The sequence below is a fragment of the Otolemur garnettii genome, unplaced genomic scaffold (genome assembly GCF_000181295.1).
Source record: "Otolemur garnettii isolate 467f Iridium unplaced genomic scaffold, OtoGar3 scaffold00073, whole genome shotgun sequence".
NCBI classification, from domain to species: Eukaryota; Metazoa; Chordata; class Mammalia; order Primates; family Galagidae; genus Otolemur; species Otolemur garnettii.
The window spans coordinates 1,408,886-1,427,235 of NW_003852468.1; the positions used below are offsets into that span (position 1 = coordinate 1,408,886).

The 18,350-nt window shown below is 42.3% G+C and overlaps 1 protein-coding gene across 1 annotated transcript in view; it reads right to left on the reverse strand.

The window, feature by feature from the left end:
- The window catches only part of NOTCH2 (notch 2), a 158,238-nt gene that overhangs the window by 30,372 nt on the left and 109,516 nt on the right, over positions 1 to 18,350 (reverse strand). Inside the window, exons 7-15 of the mRNA XM_003793802.3 lie at positions 17,400 to 17,555; positions 16,492 to 16,680; positions 15,488 to 15,601; positions 14,576 to 14,689; positions 12,445 to 12,678; positions 8,709 to 8,819; positions 3,941 to 4,133; positions 2,173 to 2,318; positions 689 to 802 (exon numbers count right to left, since the gene is read on the reverse strand). Of these exons, the coding sequence (XP_003793850.1) occupies positions 689 to 802; positions 2,173 to 2,318; positions 3,941 to 4,133; positions 8,709 to 8,819; positions 12,445 to 12,678; positions 14,576 to 14,689; positions 15,488 to 15,601; positions 16,492 to 16,680; positions 17,400 to 17,555 (1,371 nt within the window). The remainder of the gene's footprint in view (positions 1 to 688; positions 803 to 2,172; positions 2,319 to 3,940; positions 4,134 to 8,708; positions 8,820 to 12,444; positions 12,679 to 14,575; positions 14,690 to 15,487; positions 15,602 to 16,491; positions 16,681 to 17,399; positions 17,556 to 18,350) is intronic.

Here is an 18,350-nt window from a genome sequence, read left to right on the forward strand (position 1 = left end):
TCTACGCACACTCCAAACATAACACCTGAAGGAAAGGGCACCTGAGGTGAAGTCACATGTGTCTTCCCAGAGTGTGACAGCTGTCCCAGGGGCAATGCCTTTGAGAGAGGCACAGAGGAACTAAACGTGAGGGGCAGAAAGGGAGTTAGGAGGAATTTGGATTCAGAGAGACTTGCGGGTACATCCGAGATGGACTGCTTACCTACATGGCCATGAGCAAGCGAGCCCCATTTGTCTCAGCCTCCTCAAGTACAAAGTGGCAACAGCCACTTCTGCCTTGTAGACGTACTGAAGAATAGATCAAATAACCCAAAGTATAAAAAGCACCTAGTGTATCACAAATTACTGATAAATGATTGACACTAAAATTAATAGGGCAAATTCAAAAAACACAGGTTCATTCAAATCATGGAGTAAACCACTAGCTGTGTACCAGGTGCCAGCCACATGTAATTTAAAAAAAAAATTCCAAACACTAAAGCATAAAGGCAGCAAATGATTGCCCCACACTTGCACTAAGGAGAAAACAATGTTTTGTTCAAAGCTCAACAGCCAGTCCGTGAGGTCAAGAAGGAAAATCAGGGAGTGAGTCCTCAGAGCAGCATCACTGCCCCACAGACCAGGATGCGGAGACCCAAGGCAGGGCCGCACATCCCCTCTGCTCTCTGCAGGCACCTGCAGGACCCACCTGTGTATGGCAGCACACACTGGCAAGTATAGCCACTTATGTCATCAACGCAAGTTCCTTGGTTCAGGCAGGGATTTGAAGCACACTCATCAATATTCACCTGGCAGTTATAGCCTGTAGACAGAAAGGGAAAAAAGCAAAAACAGTGAAACTTTCTGTCAGCCTCCTTAGTGAACGCCTGGAAAACTACACTCATCTCTTCAGGCCACTGGAACACCTGTTCATTCATTTCAGCCACAGGTCCATGGTATACGGTCAGTAAATGCCAGCACGTGGTGAGTTACAAGATGAACGGCACAACAGCCTATTCTAATGGTCAGAAAGCCTGATGCTCCTCCAAATGCAAGTAATTGCTCCATAATGAACAGAGAAATTTATTAAAGGTGAAAGCCTGATCTTTGATCTAAATATAAGCCCATTGGATACAAAGTTTCTGGTCCAGAAAAGGGATAACCTTTTAAACACATTAACCAAAGCCTCTGATTTCCATACACTCTTTAATAAGTAGAGTCTCTAGGAAGCTGTTTTCTATTGATTCAAGGCATGAAACCCTCTACCTCTAAGAAAAGGAGAGAAAGAATGAAGGATTAATGGGAACCTTTGCACAGGGCCTTAAAATTGAGACACTCTGGCACTGCACAAAAGAAAGCGATGGTCTGGGAGCACAGAGTTCTGGGTTTAAGATATGCACTGCTGCTCGCTGGGAACCTGACTTTCGATTTTACCTCTGAATTTTATTTTGCCCATTGATAGATAAACAAGTCTCAGTGAGATGAAGAAATAAAAGTCTTTTAAATCTAAAATTTCTTTGCAAATGTAATGCAATGTATCAGAAAATTAAAGACTCAAATATGGTTTCAGAAAATTTTTGAGTAATCAAACAAATCTGCTCTAAAATCTATTGATGTATTATAATAGCCTGGCACAATGTCTGAGTGGGGAAATCAATGAATAAGCAGATAAGTGCAAACACGAGTGACTTACACACACACACGTGTTTCCTTAGTGAGTTTCTCAGAGAAAACTGAATGTAGCAATGTGACAATGACAACTCAAGAAAAGACTTTACACAACTACCATGACCATAACTAAGCACATAAGAACATCTCAGAGTTTGTTGAAGGAGTTCAGAACATATGGATTCCTCCAGGATATTATTGCTATCATGATGCAGTAAGCAAAATATTTTCATGTTATCTATTTAATTTATCATAGAGTTAAACCCGGACCAAGAAACACAGTTAGACATTTATCCAAAACTGTTTGAACAGAGTCTTAAAGTGCTCATCTTCAAAGCTCACCTCACTGCTAGCGTGAAGGTAGAAATTATATTTGTTCATGTTTTTATTCCCCAAGCACCTTGTAAGTAATATTTGCTCCATATGTTTACTACATAAGTGAATGAAAACAAAGACAGGAAAACTAAGAATGAGTTCAGCAGTCCACAAAAAGAGCAGACAAGAAAGATGTACTTTTGTTTTTACCTTTAAAGCCTTTCTTGCAAGTACACCTGTATCCATTCACCAGATTGTCACAAATTCCTCCATTCTGGCATGGGTTAGAAAGACACTCATCTTTGTCCATGTCACAGTTGATGCCAACCCAGCCTGCATCACAGAGGCACTTATATCTGAAAGAAGAGGGAACACTTTACTGTGGGAGGTCTGACATTACAATTGAGTCACAGACTGAATACAGGACTTGATGAACAAACAGGGAAAAGAAGAACTGACAGGTAAACTAGTATCATTTCTACTTTCCTCTGGTCTATATGTGTATCAATTTGCAGATGATGTGAATAACATGGACCCATCTGGGCCATCCAGGAAAGACACCTGCATGGTGCTGATCAAGGTCACGAAATTTCATATGTTAACAATAATCCGTACAATATATTGGGAAAATATGAAGGAAACATTTACAGGGATAAATCTGCACAATGTATTTTATTAAACATAAAACTAAAGTAAACAAACCTTAGGATCACTTATTTCTTGTGCAAAATAGACACTCAGGAAACAGGTGATCAGCAAAGACCCTGAGCTACTCCAAGGTAATCCTTGGTTACCTGACATCTAAAGAGCACTTTATTCTGACCTGAAACCTAACCTCAGAAAGCATCCAGCTGGAAAAAGTACAAGAATGAAGAAATTTGATATATTTACGTATATATAATCTCTAATTTGAACATCATTAGCATTTAAATTGTGATATGTGAAAATAATAGTATTTCTTTTTGGTGATCTTTAAGAAAAAGGCAGATGGATGAGAGTGCTTTGAAACTTGCTCTACTGTGAAACAGTAATAGTTATACTTTATTTCACACTTACCTCTTAATATACTTTTTATTATTTTAACTGGTGGAAATTTAGCAAATGGGAAGGCCTGAAGCTCTGTCCTATGGCTAGCCCTGTCCTAGCAGGAGTATAAGACGATCTCATGGGATTTAAGGTTGCATTCCTGAGTCTAGAAAATGCCAACACTTCACACAATCCCAAGGGCTTTGAAAGTGGGAATGTTTACCATGGCCACAGATACAGCTGGCTGAAGCTGCCCTACTTCAGAGCAGGAACTGGTACTGTGACAGGACAGAGCTGAGCTGTGTTCAAGCAAGGGGAAAAATCAAAGGCTAGAACATTCCTCAGATATCAATCCTGTGGTAAGTACTAAAAAAAAACAATTGTCAAAGCCTCATGAAATAAGCCTGGGCCCTTCTCAATAAGATCCTAGCTGATGCCCTGTGTACAGGAGACATTCTTCCTTATTTTTCACCTAGGTTCTCAGTCACGGGAACTTGGGGCCAGAGCTTCTACGGATGAAGTGGTAACCTGGAAGGCTTCAACGCAAACTATCAAAATCTTCAACCAAGTCTCAGCTCATATCCCCAACTGACTTCTTCAAGCTATTGCCTGTCCTAAAAACCACCGTTTTTTTTTTTGGAGACAGAGCCTCAAGCTGTCCCCCCAGGTAGAGTGCCGTGGCATTACAGCTCACAGCAACCTCCAACTCCTGGGCTCAAGCAAGTCTTCTGCCTCCGCCTCCCAAGTAGCTGGGACCACAGGCGCCCACCACAACGCCCGGCTATTTTTTGGTTGGAGCCGTCATTGCAGTATAGCGGGTCCGGGCTGGGGATTTGAACCCGCCACCTTAGGTGTACGTGGCTGGCGCCTTAGCTGGTTGAGCTATAGGCGCCGAGCCAAAACCACCGTCTTGACACAGGTTAGTAGAAACTTCGCACGTGCAGCTGCTCACCCACTGAGGCCTCCAGTACAGTTTCCATGGATGCAGGGATTGCTGAGGCACTCGTTCACCTGCGAGTAGCAGCTGGGGTGATGGGGCCCCTCAGGGCACACACAGCGGAAACCGTTCACATCATTGATACACGTGGCACCCTTGCGACAGGGATTAGAGGCACACTCGTCAATGTCAATGTTACATCTCTGCCCTGTGGAGAAGGGGGACAGTGTCATTCACATTCCAAGTGCTTACAGAATAGACCCAGCACTAGGAGTCTGCACAGGCCTTTAAAAGCTGCCTTGGGGCACCAAATGTTGGGATTTAAGGAAGAGACACCCAATAGCACTCAATGCCATGCAAGGAAAGCACACTGACTTCTGTTAATGAAGCAAATTTAACAAAAGACTGGAATAGTGCTGAAGCATTTTGACATGTATGTCTTCTTTTCCTCTTAGAAATGGGGAAACTTCACAAAGTTTTATAAAGACAATTAAAAAGGTTACCAAAGATGGCTTCTCCTCTTAATACTGTCCTAAGAATGCTCATTTATCCAAATTCATTTTTTTAGTTAGCCTCTTTTTTTTTTTTTTTTAGACAGAGTCTCAGTCTGTCACCCTGGGTAGAGTCCCCTTGCATCACAGCACACAGCAACCTCAAACTCTTGGGCTCAAGAGATCTTCTTGCCTCAGCCTCTTGAGTAGCTGAGACTACAGTTGCCAGTCACAATGCCTGGCTACTTTTTCTATTGTTAGTAGAGACAAGGTCTTGCTCTTGCTCAGGCTGGTTTTGAACTCCTGAGATCAAGCGATCCACTGGCCTTGGCCTGTCAGAATGGTAGGATTATAGGCATGAGCCACCGCGCCTGGCCATTTAGTTAGCCTCTTATATTTCTGGTCAAACTGAAATTAGTCAGTGAATGAACTGTAAATTTAATGGTTAAACTGATTATAAAAAAGCTATTTTGGGCTCAGCACCTGTGGCTCAAGTGGCTAAGGCACCAGCCAATACACCTAAGGTGGCAGGTTTGAGTCCCCAGCCCAGGCCTGCCAAAACAACAATGATGGCTGCAACCAAAAAATAGCCGGGCGCTGTGGCGGGCACCTGTGGTCCCAGCTACTTGGGAGGCTGAGGCAGGAGACTCGCTTGAGCCCAGGAGTTGGAGGTTGCTGTGAGCTGTGATGCCACAGCGCTCTACCCAGGGGAATAGCTTGAGGCTCTGTCTCAAAAAAAAAAAAAAAGCTATTTTGTTTTCATTATTATAATTGCTTCAATCTATCTTTTAAATCTCAGGATATAGAATCTCTAAGCATTATTTTATTGCCCTTTGATGACAGAGAAGACAATACAGGGTCTCCTAATCTAGACATGTGGTTCTCAAACTCTAATATATGAAGAATACCAGCTTCCAATAGTTATTTTAAATAGAAATGTCTAGGTCCCATTGGTATAGACTGTGATAGAATCAAGCAAGATTTTTTTTTTTAATGTAGGGGTTGTAAACAATGTATTTTCATAAATTCTTTTCAAGACTATTATTTCCCATCATCTAATAGTGTAAATGATGAGAATATATGAACTGAAGTGATTATGTTCTTCCTCTAAGACATATAAAATTGTACATTGAAAAGATGTTTGTTTTAACAATATTTGTTGCATCAAGCTAAATAAAGTTACCAGGACATTATATAAGTGTTATGATTTGTTATGTTTGAATAACTGAGATTTAACTGTGTATTTCTGGAAAATCTGCAATTTCAAAATTACTCATAATTTTGTAAATGAATAACATTGAGCAACTGCGATGAAGGAATTTATGAATAGCCATGTTTTTTCATTTAAGAAACAGCAACCCTGCATTTACACTAGGACATTCCAAGTGAAATAGATACCTACTCATAAAAGTGTGAGTACTAACATTTTTCACCCTCCAGTGCTCTCTACTGGTGGTTCTTGTGGTAAAGACCCATAATTTGGAAGTGGTTGCTCTTTTCCTCTGAACTGTTTTATTAGTAACTTCTTTTAAAATAATATTTCCTTAGCCTCAAGCACTGATTCTTCAAGATGTTTGCCACTGGCACCAAGATATGAACCAGAGCTCTTCCACCGCAGAGCAGGCCTCTGCCTGCAAAGCAATGGAGGGTAAGGAAAAGCCTTTTTCATATTTGTTCTGTTTTAGAAACATCTCAGAAGCTGCTCCTCCCAAGATTACTTCCCTGCCTTTAATCTCTTTGCAGAAGACATTTTCAAGTCATCTTTACCCAAGTGTGTTAAGTGTTTATCTCCTTGTGCAATCTGCTGGGTTGGCTGACAGTTGCACCATCAGCCAGGTTCATACTCAAGGAGTTTCCTTCCTTTCTATTGCAAGGCCATGCACCTTGCTGGGCTCAGTAATTACTGAAATGAGAAGATAGCCAATGTTTCTTACTCCCTGGTTACTCAATAAATTGGTGTTTAATAAACGAAGCAATGGTATAGTCCACACACTAGAGTCTGAAGTTGGATAGCAAAAGTACTGTAATCAAGTCCTGTAATCAAGTACTGTAATCAATTCATTCATTCATTCATTAAGCACCATTTACTAAGTGTCTCCTTTGTGCTAGACATTTCTTTAGACACTTGGTATAAAGATGATTAAAAGTGATCTCTGCCTTCTGGGAACTCAGAGCCATCCCTGTGAGACTCATTAGCTGAACTCATTATGCAGAGTTCCATCTCTCAGTTGCCACGTTCAAGGGTAGTAATAGAACTTCCTCTCTGGGCTATTATGAGAATCCAAGAAGACAATGAATATGAAGGTGCTTTTTAACAAAACTGAAAAGCAATTTACAGGCGCAACACATAGTTCCTTAATTTGCTATATTCAGAGAGGTCTAGGAAAACAGAGAATTTACTCTTCAAACCAGGAAAGAAAGAAAGAGAAAGAGAAAGAGAAAGAAAGAAAGAAAGTAAGAAAGTAAGTTAGTTCAAACAAACAAACCTCTCCCTCTCCCTAAAATCTGTCAAAGCTGTTTAAATTGGTAAATAAAAAAGTATTAAAATAAAACAAGAACATGACTCCTCACATTTGCTGCTGATGAGTATATGTAATATATACCACAACAGTCTGCGATATTTTCAGCAGCTCATTTGAAAAATAATCTCAGACATAACAAATAGTTCCAAGGGCAGGGTACCACCCGGTAACCAAAACATTCCATTTCTTAGTTATGGAGTTCCATGCTACACCTCAAGTTTGTTTTAGAATATTTTTAGCCTATGTCCTCCCCTCCTTGACCTTCCCTGGTTTTCTGAATGTTAAAAAGAGAAAGAATACAATTCACTGGAATTTCAGAAAGGAAAAAAGAGTCCAGTAGAGCCTTATATAAACCCAAAAGGACATTCTACAGGCTCCCACTCAGGCTGTCCTGGGCGGTGGGAATGAGCCTGGCTCTGGGCTCAGGCTGTCTGCAGTGCACTGGTACATTACTAACCTCTCTGGGCTCTGGGATTCTCGTCAACACCACAGGAATGAAAATAGTAGTGACAAGGAACATTTGGCACTTAATTTAGTCCCAGCTCAGAGCAAATCCTCGATAATGTTAGCTATTCTCTTCCTGTTACCCACTGAACAACAATGCGCCTATTATCCTACCTAGCAGGGATTTTGTGTGTTCAATTAACTGCCACTTGATCTTGGGGTAACAAGTTTCAGGCTGCAGAAGTACTTCAGGCTGCCACAGTGGCTGGGCACTGGGCATGGAAGTTTTCATCATATCTGGATTCTCAGTCATTGTCCACTCAACAGGGATCCTTGTGACCCACTTGAGCCACAGAGTTTCTTCTCAACGGTCTATAATCATGTTAAATAGAAGAAATGCTTGTGAAATAGATAGCAAAGTGCATTCCTGGCAAGTAAATGATAGATATTTATTTTGCTTGACGCTGGCTGGCCTTTGTGGGCTCTGTCAAATGTTCCAAAGGCTGATTCTCATATACGGTGCAGACGACCATACAAAATGTATTGAGAGGCAACAATATTTCAGTGGCCATGTTGAGTGTGGCAATGCCCAGAAAGAACAGAACACACAGCATATGCCCTGTGATGGGGCCAGTTACCAAATGTAGGGGTGTGGCTGGCAAGCCCCATGTTTCCACAGTAGCAGCCACTAAGGTTCTTTGATCAGGAAGGCAAAAGGTGAAGGCAACATAAAAAAGTAAAGAGAAGACAGGGCAGTGTGTTTGCACACATGCGTGCATGTGCATGTGGCCGAGATGTTTAGGCTTGATGAACAATAACATTCACAATTATTTTAGCCATTCACTTTATTAATTTACTTCCTCCTGAGCAGGAAGACCTTATTCGAGCTGCCCAAATTAGTAGGTGTTTCCCAAATTCTGACTTCGTCCAACAATCTCCTAGAAATACCCAGAAGTTAGTGTTTTCCTAGAATTGTGCCTTGAGTGCCGTGCTACAGAATGCACTGAGTACCACCTACAGAGGAGCACAGGTGGCTTTAGAAGCTGTGGAACTCGAGTAAAACGACGAAAACTTGTGGTCTATCTGGCATTCTTTTCAAGTAGCAAGAAACACATGATTTAAAAATCCTAATCAATGAAAATGTCCTGTTTCAGTTTAGGAAAGGTCTCTAAGTGATAAACCGGTTCAAAGCTTCAGAAAAATCAGCTTCTAACCTTCCAGAGAGCCACAGGAATGGGAGCCATTTAAAAAATAATTTTCCTTTTTGTGCCATTTCCCCAAAGTGACAGGGCTGAAGGAAAGGCTTTCCAATAAAAGGAGCATTACCTGTGAAGCCGGGTGAGCAGACACAGGTGTAACGACTGATGCCGTCCATACAGACACCATGGACACAAGGGGCACTTGCGCAGTCATCAAAGTTAATTTCACAGTGAACCCCTGCAGAGAAAACCGAGAAAAACCATTCAATGTTAGCACAGAAACAGCAAGGCTGTCTGCACGCGAGATGCTGTGTGCTAATAAAGCTCAGGGGTCCCAGCCAACCTCAGGCAGGGCCAAGCAGCAGTTCACAATGCACAACCCAGAGACTCACTCAGGGGGACGCTGGGGTGCAAAGGATTTAATCTGTTTATAGGCCACTGTTTGCCCTCTTCACTGTGTTGACAGTCACACTGATGGTGCACAGGCAAGGGACAAAGCTGGTGGCATCGTGGCACAATCAGGGTGGTGGCACCACACCGTACTAGCGGTCGTTCTTTTCCCTGCCTCCGCTGCCCACAGTCAAGCAAGCAGGTAAAAATGTCAGGTTCACTGGAAGTGTGGCTTTGGTGAAGAAGTTAAAATGATTGACTTCACAGTTTTATTCAGTCGTAAACCTCGAGTGTATGTCTACTACCCCGTGTGATGGAATGGAACGTCGTAAAGCATGCTGGGTCCAAGAGCTGTCTCCAGAAAGAGCAGTTGTGGGGCCGAGGGAGTTACGACCGCAAATAGCTGCTTTTGTCATCTTAAGTCAAAGAACAACTGACAAACCAGGGTTATTCAGAACTGAATATACAGCAATGATTAAATGAAAGGAGCAAACCTGTGACTGCAAGAAAAGCAAATGACAGAATCTTATGCCACAAATAAAATTGGAGCTTTCAAATCAAAACTAAAATTTTTGGACTGGTATACATTATTGTAGCTTTACTGTGACCACAGTGTTATGTGCTGATGTTCAAGATTAATCTTACAGATCTTAGTGAGCTGAGTAACTCCCCCCTTACGTACAATGCCTTATTCCAGGTCTATTCTTCAGATGAATGGAAGGGTTTATCTACATTCACACAAGTTTAGATCTGAATATGGTTAACTAAACAGCAGGGATTTATCGATAATTACTGTTATCTTGATTATGGAAAAATACTCACATAATTTCACTACTTTATATAAAGTTAGTGGTGCTTTCTGGGAATTGTAGGAGACTACATTGGTAATTTTGACAGCCTAAAAATGAAACCTGGTAATAAGAATATAAAAAAAAAAACATTCAGGACAAATTCCACGTTTCTAATTCACTTACACCTTGCATTAACATTTACTGGTAATAATTATAAAGGGAACAGGCTATGTCACACCCATTTTACACGTGACAGAAAGTCCACAGATTAGACAGGACAGCTGGATCCGAACCCTCTGGCTCCACAGCTCTACACTTCCCACCACACTGTCCTTCCATGGTTAGTGAGGCTGCACTGCCTCCTGGCCAAAATGAGGAAAGGATTTGCGTATCCTTGCAGACCAGTGGGTACCTTCAGGAGATGTTTCCAGCCCTTGGCTGACAACCCCCATTCACTCTCAGCCCAGAGGGCAGCCCTGCATCATGAAACTCTGGTGATCCAATGTGACCCAGACCCCTGTTGTCCATGGATTATTCAAGCAGGAGCAGACATCTGGATCAAGCTGGGCCAACCAGGTTCTCTCCCTGCAAGGCTGACCCTGTGTCCTCTGCTCTGCAAACTGCCCTGCCTCCTGCCAGTCGCTCCAAAGCCTCATCATCAATTCTTGCTGGGAATCCATAAGAGGTTCTGTGTGTTTACACTAAATTCATTGTTACTGGGGTTTGTGGCTATTCATTTGTTTGTAAATAATTCTTAAGCTAGCTCAAGTAGGTCTCTATTACCTAAAACAAAAAGAAATGAATTTAAAATAGTTTTGCCACCATAAAAGCTCAGATGCGAAGAGGCAGTGAAAGTGACTCTAGGTATATACCTCACTTCAAGTACACGGTGAGTGAACACCACAATCTCAACAAGCAAATGGTAAAGTGTCCCTCCCATCCACACCCATCCAAAGCCTGAGCTACCAACATACACCATTTTGTAAAAAGATCAGGGATTCTTACTCTGAAACCTGAGAGTCTAATCATAATACCTCACTTCATGGACTTTCCACCCGAGTCCCTGGTATGTGCCAGCTCCTTCTCCATCCATTACAGGCTGACATTTCTTTATGTTGGCTGCCTCTCTTTGCTTTAATTCTCCAAACAGCTGCAAGGAATGGATTTGGCAGATTCGAGAGATTCTGGGTCTTTCCTTCCTCGTTCTGCCTACAGACAACTCACGCTGACTTCTTGCCTTCTTGGTGACAGCCACATACACTGTGCCTCTCTGTCCTCCCCCCCAAAACACACCTGATACATCCTGGCACAGGGATATCACCTCGGTGAAAACAACCTGCTTGCCAACCCACCCCTCGCCCAGGTTTCCAGTATGTTTGTTATGATGGGAATGATAGCAAAGCCTTAAACAGCTCCTCCATTCTAAAGGCATCCATTCAGTTGCTTGTAAATCTCTCAAATTTCTTTTCGTCCTGTAATTTCTCAAGTCTGGGGACCAACCCAGAAGCAAATTGCTTTTGGAAGTTTTTACAAAGACCTATTCAGCCCTTCTAGTGAGTTATCTAAATGTGAGGAGAGGAAGGCATTTTCAGCTGTGACTGCACGGGATGTTTTTCGTATGCTTGAGCAATTCAAAAAGGACTTTGTTTTCAAACTTGGCATGTATGAGGCCCTGGATAGAGACCAGGGCCTCTGACAACTCTGAAGAAATGGATTTGGAAATAACAAAATAAAATTAGGGCAACTAACTACTTCTTTACCCTCAGCCCCCTATGTAGGTCATTTTCCTCAAGTCCAGAATGAGTTCTCAATAAATCACTCCCTTATATTGGCAGGTTCCCTTCGAACAAAGGTGCACATTGGTTAATCTTCCACTAATGTATTTTCCTTTGATCTGAGCATAGTACTTCTCTGTCCATTAACCACAGTTGTGACCATAACCATTCATCTAATAAGTAAAACAGAATCCAGTGAAACCTGGATTCTGCCTAAGACCTGCCGACTTAGACCTGCCGCCTAAGAAAATAACTCACCCCCAACAAGGAGCAGATGCCTTCACAACTGACAAGCAGTCATTCACCCAAGGTCAGGGGACAGCACTGAACTCTGAGAGTGGGGAATGGCAGTTCCACTTTATAACTGCTATGATGTGCTGCAAAGTATCTCCTGCCTCTGAGAATCTCCCAAGATGCCTAAGGCCCCACCAGGAAAAGGGGCAGATATGTCACATTAAGAACACTGGATTGTGGAAGAGGGAAGAGGAAACAGAAGAGGGAAGGAAAGAATGAAGAGACAAGGGAGGGAGAAAGGCAGCAGGTGGGGGGAGGGAGAGACTTCATCAATCTGGGTAGAGTGTGGGAGAGGGAGGTTAAAGAAAAAACAAAATGAATTAAAATGAATCAAGCCACTAAGGTGAGAACGTTTTCTATTTTAAATAATAATTTCCATTTTTGGAGTGGTGTGCCCCCAATATACTTTCAACACAAAATTACCAGCTTTCCAAATTCTCCACTGTCTAGCGCCATATGCCTGTGAGATGTGTGCGTGTGTGGCTTTGCCTGTCCTCAGAATCAGGACTATTCTTTACTTATCTGAGCAGGTGCCAACAGTCTGAGACATCCGCATAAATTGTTTTTGAGAAACAGTGACAACTCACATCACACATAGGCAGGGTGGGCTTACCTGATGTGCCCGGCTGGCAGTTGCACTGGTAGCCATTCACCAGGTCGATGCAGCGCCCATCATTCAAGCAAGGGCTGCTATGGCACTCATCAATCTGGTCACTGCAGATGGCACCTATGTATCCAGGATTGCAGATGCAGGTGTAGGAATCAATACCATCCTGGCACTGGCCGTGGTGGCAAGGATCGGGGTCGCAGTTGTTGATATTCTCCTCACACAGCACACCAGTGAAACCTTTAGGAGGTATTTTCCAGTGAGTCTCAAAGAACAAGGCAGACGCCTGCTCCGTTCACATCGCAGCCGCCTCCATTCACTCTGCATACCCCAAGTGGCCAGCTAATGCTGCTGGCCTTAAGCAGTAGAAATTGACTTATGGGTACCGATTTAGGAAGCATCATGGAGAGTTATGCTTACAACACAGATTTCCAAATCAAATTTTAGACCTTTGTGACTAAGAATTTCACTGCAGGAATGCTTCAACTGAATCTTCATTTCTTATTTGGCTTCAGCTTGTAATAGCACAAAACATTTTTCCTTTCTATATTTATCTTTGTACTCTTTCCTCCCAAACCCAACATATAGCTAAATTGTTTCTTACCTTGCTGAGGCAGATAATATTTTTATTTCTCTCAACACCTCCCACTGTACTATGTATATATACTAGTTTTAATAAACATGTATTGAATAAAATGAAGTAATTATGAGCATTTAAAAGTAAAAGAAACTAGAATTCTTGTTTTCCAGGTTTAAATAGACTGACCTCACATCTCTCCCTAAAAGGAACCATTAGGCCTCTCTTCCCTTTTAAAGATAAGTTCAAGGTTTTTAATTATTTTCCAATGAAGCTTATCCTCCATAAAAACAACCTGGCCAGGTGAAGACAAAACTTGGAACTTCTCCAAGAAGAGACAACTATTTATAAGAAAATGAAGAAAGTTACACAGGTCTTCCTAACTTAGTAGGTCTAATACTAGAGATATGTAGTATTGACTCTCTGTACTGATTTTTATTGACAAAATTTGCTTTTCTGTGATTGGAAAGAAATCACACACATAATGCCTACAACCCTTTAATAATCCATTCTCTAAAACATAATAACGTCTTGAATAATACTGATAACTTCGCTGTCAAGAAATCAGATAATGAAAAAGTTCACTTCTTATAATATATTCTAGCCCCTCTACAATATCAGTCTGTGTAGAAGCAAATATGTAACAGGTAATATTTGGCTTACTGAAGCCACTCCCAAGTGAGAAGTACCAGTGCAGACCCCACTGTGGAACACATGTGAGCAGACCCTTTTGACTCAAGCAGCAGAAGTTAAAGAAGTCCCCAGCACTTCCCGTTGGTACACGTGTACTGGAGCTCTCGTCATCTCCACAGGATTCTCAACACCGTTAGGTAGCTTTTGTGCAAAAAAATCTCTGCTCGTGTTCACATTCAGCCTTTAGATTTCTGGGTCTTTTTTTTTTTTTTCATAGTTATTTGGCTCAAGAAATACAGAGACAGGCCTCCTGCTAAGAAACTCCAATGAAAAATAGCTTTTAACTGGAATTTTTCCCTTTCCTGAAGGAATAAATCCAGCCAGCTGGAAATCACTGCTGCCAAAATCTGTCCTAAAAAGACATGGACACCAAATGGAAATGTCCAGCCAGACCACTGTTGTGGTGGGGAAGGAGGCAGGTGTTGCAGAAGGAAACAGTGTCAGCATCAAAAAATCTGTTGGGCTCACACCTGTAATCCTAGCACCATGGAGGGGTAGATCTCCTGAACTCAGGAGTTCAAGACCAGCCTGAGCAAACTAAGACCCCATCTCTATAGAAAAACTAGCCAGGTGTGGTGGCTGGCACTTGTATGTAGTCCCAGCTAGTAGGGAGGCTAAGACAAGAAGATCACTTGTGCCCAAGAGTTTGAGGTTGTTGTGAGCTATGATACCATTGCCCTCTACTCCAAGGTAACTGAGACTCTTATCTCAAAAAAAAAATATCTTTTGGAAGGAGCTCTCTCTAAATACAGAGTAGACCCTGATAGTCCACTGGCCTAGTAAAGCAGCTTGCAGAGGACAAGAACTATCAGCCTATTTTATTCAGATGGACCTACAGGGGGATAAAAGTGAAAAGAATCTTCTTACCTGTGGCACATTGGCATTCATAGCCATTAGGGTGATCAATACACTTTGCCCCATTCAGGCATGGAGTACTGGAACAGTCATCAATATCAATCTGGCAAACTGGCCCAGTAAAACCTTAAAAAGGCACAGTGATGACACAAGTCAATGGATTATCCTATGTCTTCCTTTACCATGAGAATGATGGCTAAGGAGGAGTGGGTTAGGCAACTGGCAGGGATTACACCAATGGGCCAGCAAGCATAGACCTCAAAAGGTCACTGGATCAAATGGGTAAAGTTTAGGGCACTTGTGGAATGTATCCACATCATAGTACAGATTCCACCTCTAAATAAACCAAGTAGGACAGAAATGTTATAGGCAAAACCCTCAAACAAGTAACTGTAGCTTCACAGGCAACAGGAATCTTCTTCTCTGAAGAACAATGGGAGAGGCCCTAATCTATGGCAGACGGTTTGGCATATATTCAACCATAGCTTGGGGAAAAAAAGAGGAAAGACAGAAAATCTTGGAAAAAATTGACATGTGTTGTCTATTTCTGAACGCATGGGGTGAAATGTCTAAAAATAATAATCTCACAGAGTGCCTTCAAGAATATGACCCATGGGAAAAAATAAAATCCTGAATAGCCTACAACGAAGACTTTTGTGAAGTATGAGTATTTTGAAATATATACACAGACAGAGAGGTCATGGGCCATTCAAGAATAGACTTGGACTTCTGGCCACAAAGGATTTAGAAGATATACTAGCTAAAACAAATTCCCCACTTCTGTACACACACACTCCTATCACCAAGTACTCATTTTAATGATTTCCTCATGTACAGCCCACACACATTCTCTCCCTCCTCCCTTCTCTGCGGTCAGTTGTCTTTATACTTTAAGCGAAAACAGAGGCAGGGGGTGGGACTTACCAGGTGGACACAGACACTGGAAGCGATTGACTTTATCCACACACTGTCCATTGTTCACACAAGGGTTGCTCTGACATTCATTTATCTCCAATTCACAATGCACACCTTTGAAACCTGAATGAAATGGACCGCACAAGTGACTCAGAAGGAGAGAAAGGCACAGTCCAGCCAAGTAAAGCACACATTTGCAAAGGTGGCTACATATTCTACGAACATGAACACTTCTGCAAAGAGAAACGGGCTCCTACCCTGATGGGAACAAGTTCCTCTGAACATTAGCAGGACTAAGGAAGACTCTGAGACATCCATAAAGACACTGGGAAGTACTTGTCATGTAAACAAACAGTGTTCCACAATTTCTGTGACCAATCCACGATTTAAGGACCATGCCTGGCCCAAAGTGTCCCCACTCTATGTTCCCAAAGACCACTAAGTTGGAGCCATGGCTGCTCTCAGGGTGCTGGTCAAGATCAGGAGGCCCTTCTAGGCTAGAGCAGCCAGCATCCTCAATTAGGCAGAGTAGCCAATGTTAGCTGCCATCTGAAACAGGATATGGCTGCATCCTCTGAGGATTCAAGACATGGTCTCTGTGGAAAAGCTCTAGAATAGAACTAAACATGTGCCTCATTTTTGATAAATGGTAAGTTCCTATATGACTGCAGGTGAAACTTATTTCTATAAATGGAATTATGGGGTATTTGTAATAGATCAGAAGATCAGAAAAGCTTGTTATATAAAGGATTTGTATAGTAAATCATTTCTGAAATTTTCTATTACACGTACCTGGATTTTGACATAATAAGTTTTAAGTTGGTCTACATAGCTTTAAGAATTTTAGCACTGCCTCAGTCTTCAAGTAAGGGGTTTGCCTAAGAACGATGACTTCCTATAGCACCTCCAGTCAGCATGAGGAACTGTTAACAGAACTATGGAATTACTATTGTACACCGACTGCTCTGCTGAGAGAAGTACAGTGCAATCCCTCTCTCTACTGGGCCCATTACCTGGCATGCACAGACATGTGAAGCCTCCGATCTTATCCAGGCAGGTGGCATCGTTCTGGCAGGGGTCTGAATGGCACTCGTTGATGTCCATCTCACAACGAGGCCCTGCATAACCCTTTAGACACTCACAGTGGAAGGCGCCATCCGTATTCACACATTTTCCTGCATGCTCACAAGGGTTGCTATTGGCTGCAAGACAAAAACACTGATTACTGGGATCAAAGCACTTTGAAAAAGTTTCTACCAATGTGGATTATAAAAGGGGACCTGGCCAGACACAGTGGCTCAGGCCTGTAGTCCTAACACTCTGGGGGGCTGGAGAAAGACTGTTTGAACTCAGGAGTTCAAGACCAGCCTGAGCAAGAGCAAGACTCCATCTCTACTAAAATCACAAAAATTAGCTGGCACTATGGCACACACCAGCAATCCCAGCTACTCAGAAGGCTGAGGCAGGGGGACTACTTGAGCCCAGGAGTTTGAGGTTGCTGTGAGCTATGATGACACCACTGTAGTCTACTCAGAGCAAAAGAGCTTGACTTTGTCTTTAAAAAAAAAAAAGGGTTCTGATGTTTATAACATCAGAGCCAGGTCTTTAACAATCTCACTATCAATTTTCTATTTTCTTCCTTAATTAAAAAAAAAGAAATAACACTAAAGTAATCTCAACTCTTGTACATTTTTGCTATTTCAGTTTCTTCCCAAACTGTCATGGAGGTAGGGCTTCTACTAAGAGTGAAGTATAGCCATCTCATACACTTTATTCCTGCAGTGGAGTACATGCTACCGTGACACTGAAAGGGTTAGTCATAAACAGTAAGCATGGAATAGGAGAAACCTGATGTTTGGTGTGACACACTTCAAAGAGTAAAATATGCTCAGTTTCAACACTTGCTAAGCGAAGTACTCACCCATGGCACACTCATCTACATCTTCCGTGCAGTCAGCCCCTTTGTATCCTTGAGGGCAAGTGCAAATATACTGCCCATTCAGGGGGTTGGTATCACACAGTGCCCCCTTGTGGCAAGGATTGCTGATGCATGCATCATCCAGATGGCACAGGAGACCTGTCACAGGGTAGGGCACAGAAGAGCTAAGAGAAAATGTCCCTCACTTGAGGAAGAGCTTTCTCTTTCACCAAGGAGGGAAAACCTTCACAATCCAACATGGAGATGTAGAATCAACTTCCCCTTTGCCTGATCCTACCTTGGGGACATGCTGCAGCCATCAGCAAAGCAACTAGCTACTCCAGACCACCCCAGGGTTCTGACACTGAGCCCTCATCTAGACCACTCGTCCAGGGCAGAGACATCTACAGCCCAGAAAATAAGAAGAAGAAGATGTGAAAATGAAGTTAGACACTAAAAGTGCACCAGATTTAGCAAATAAAAATAGAATCAGCCCAGCTACATTTGAATTTCAGATTAACTTTTTAGTATAAGTATGTCTCAAACAGTCCACACATCCTGTATTTTGTCTAGCATCTTACTTTCCCCAAATTCTGTCACCTTATGATTATGGGACCACCAACATTTCACTTGCCTTAGAAGAAAAAAGCAACTGAATGTCATTAGTCTCTTCTAGGGCAGCATTTTTAACAGTAGCAACATTCCTGGCTCAGGTGCCCCTAGGTCTCTAAAGATATTTACTAGGCTTCCTGTTTTGTGTAGTTCACATGGGAACTGGATTTTCCAGTCCGCAATTAACTTAAAAACAGGTAACTGAGGCTTCTTCCACAAAGCTGGAGGTGGGGTTTTGGGAAGGGCACAGTATAAGGACATTTCAAAATTGCTGGATAGAAGTTCTTTCAACTAAACTGTTCTTCCATTTCATTCCTCCCTACACTGCTCTCCTACTCTTAG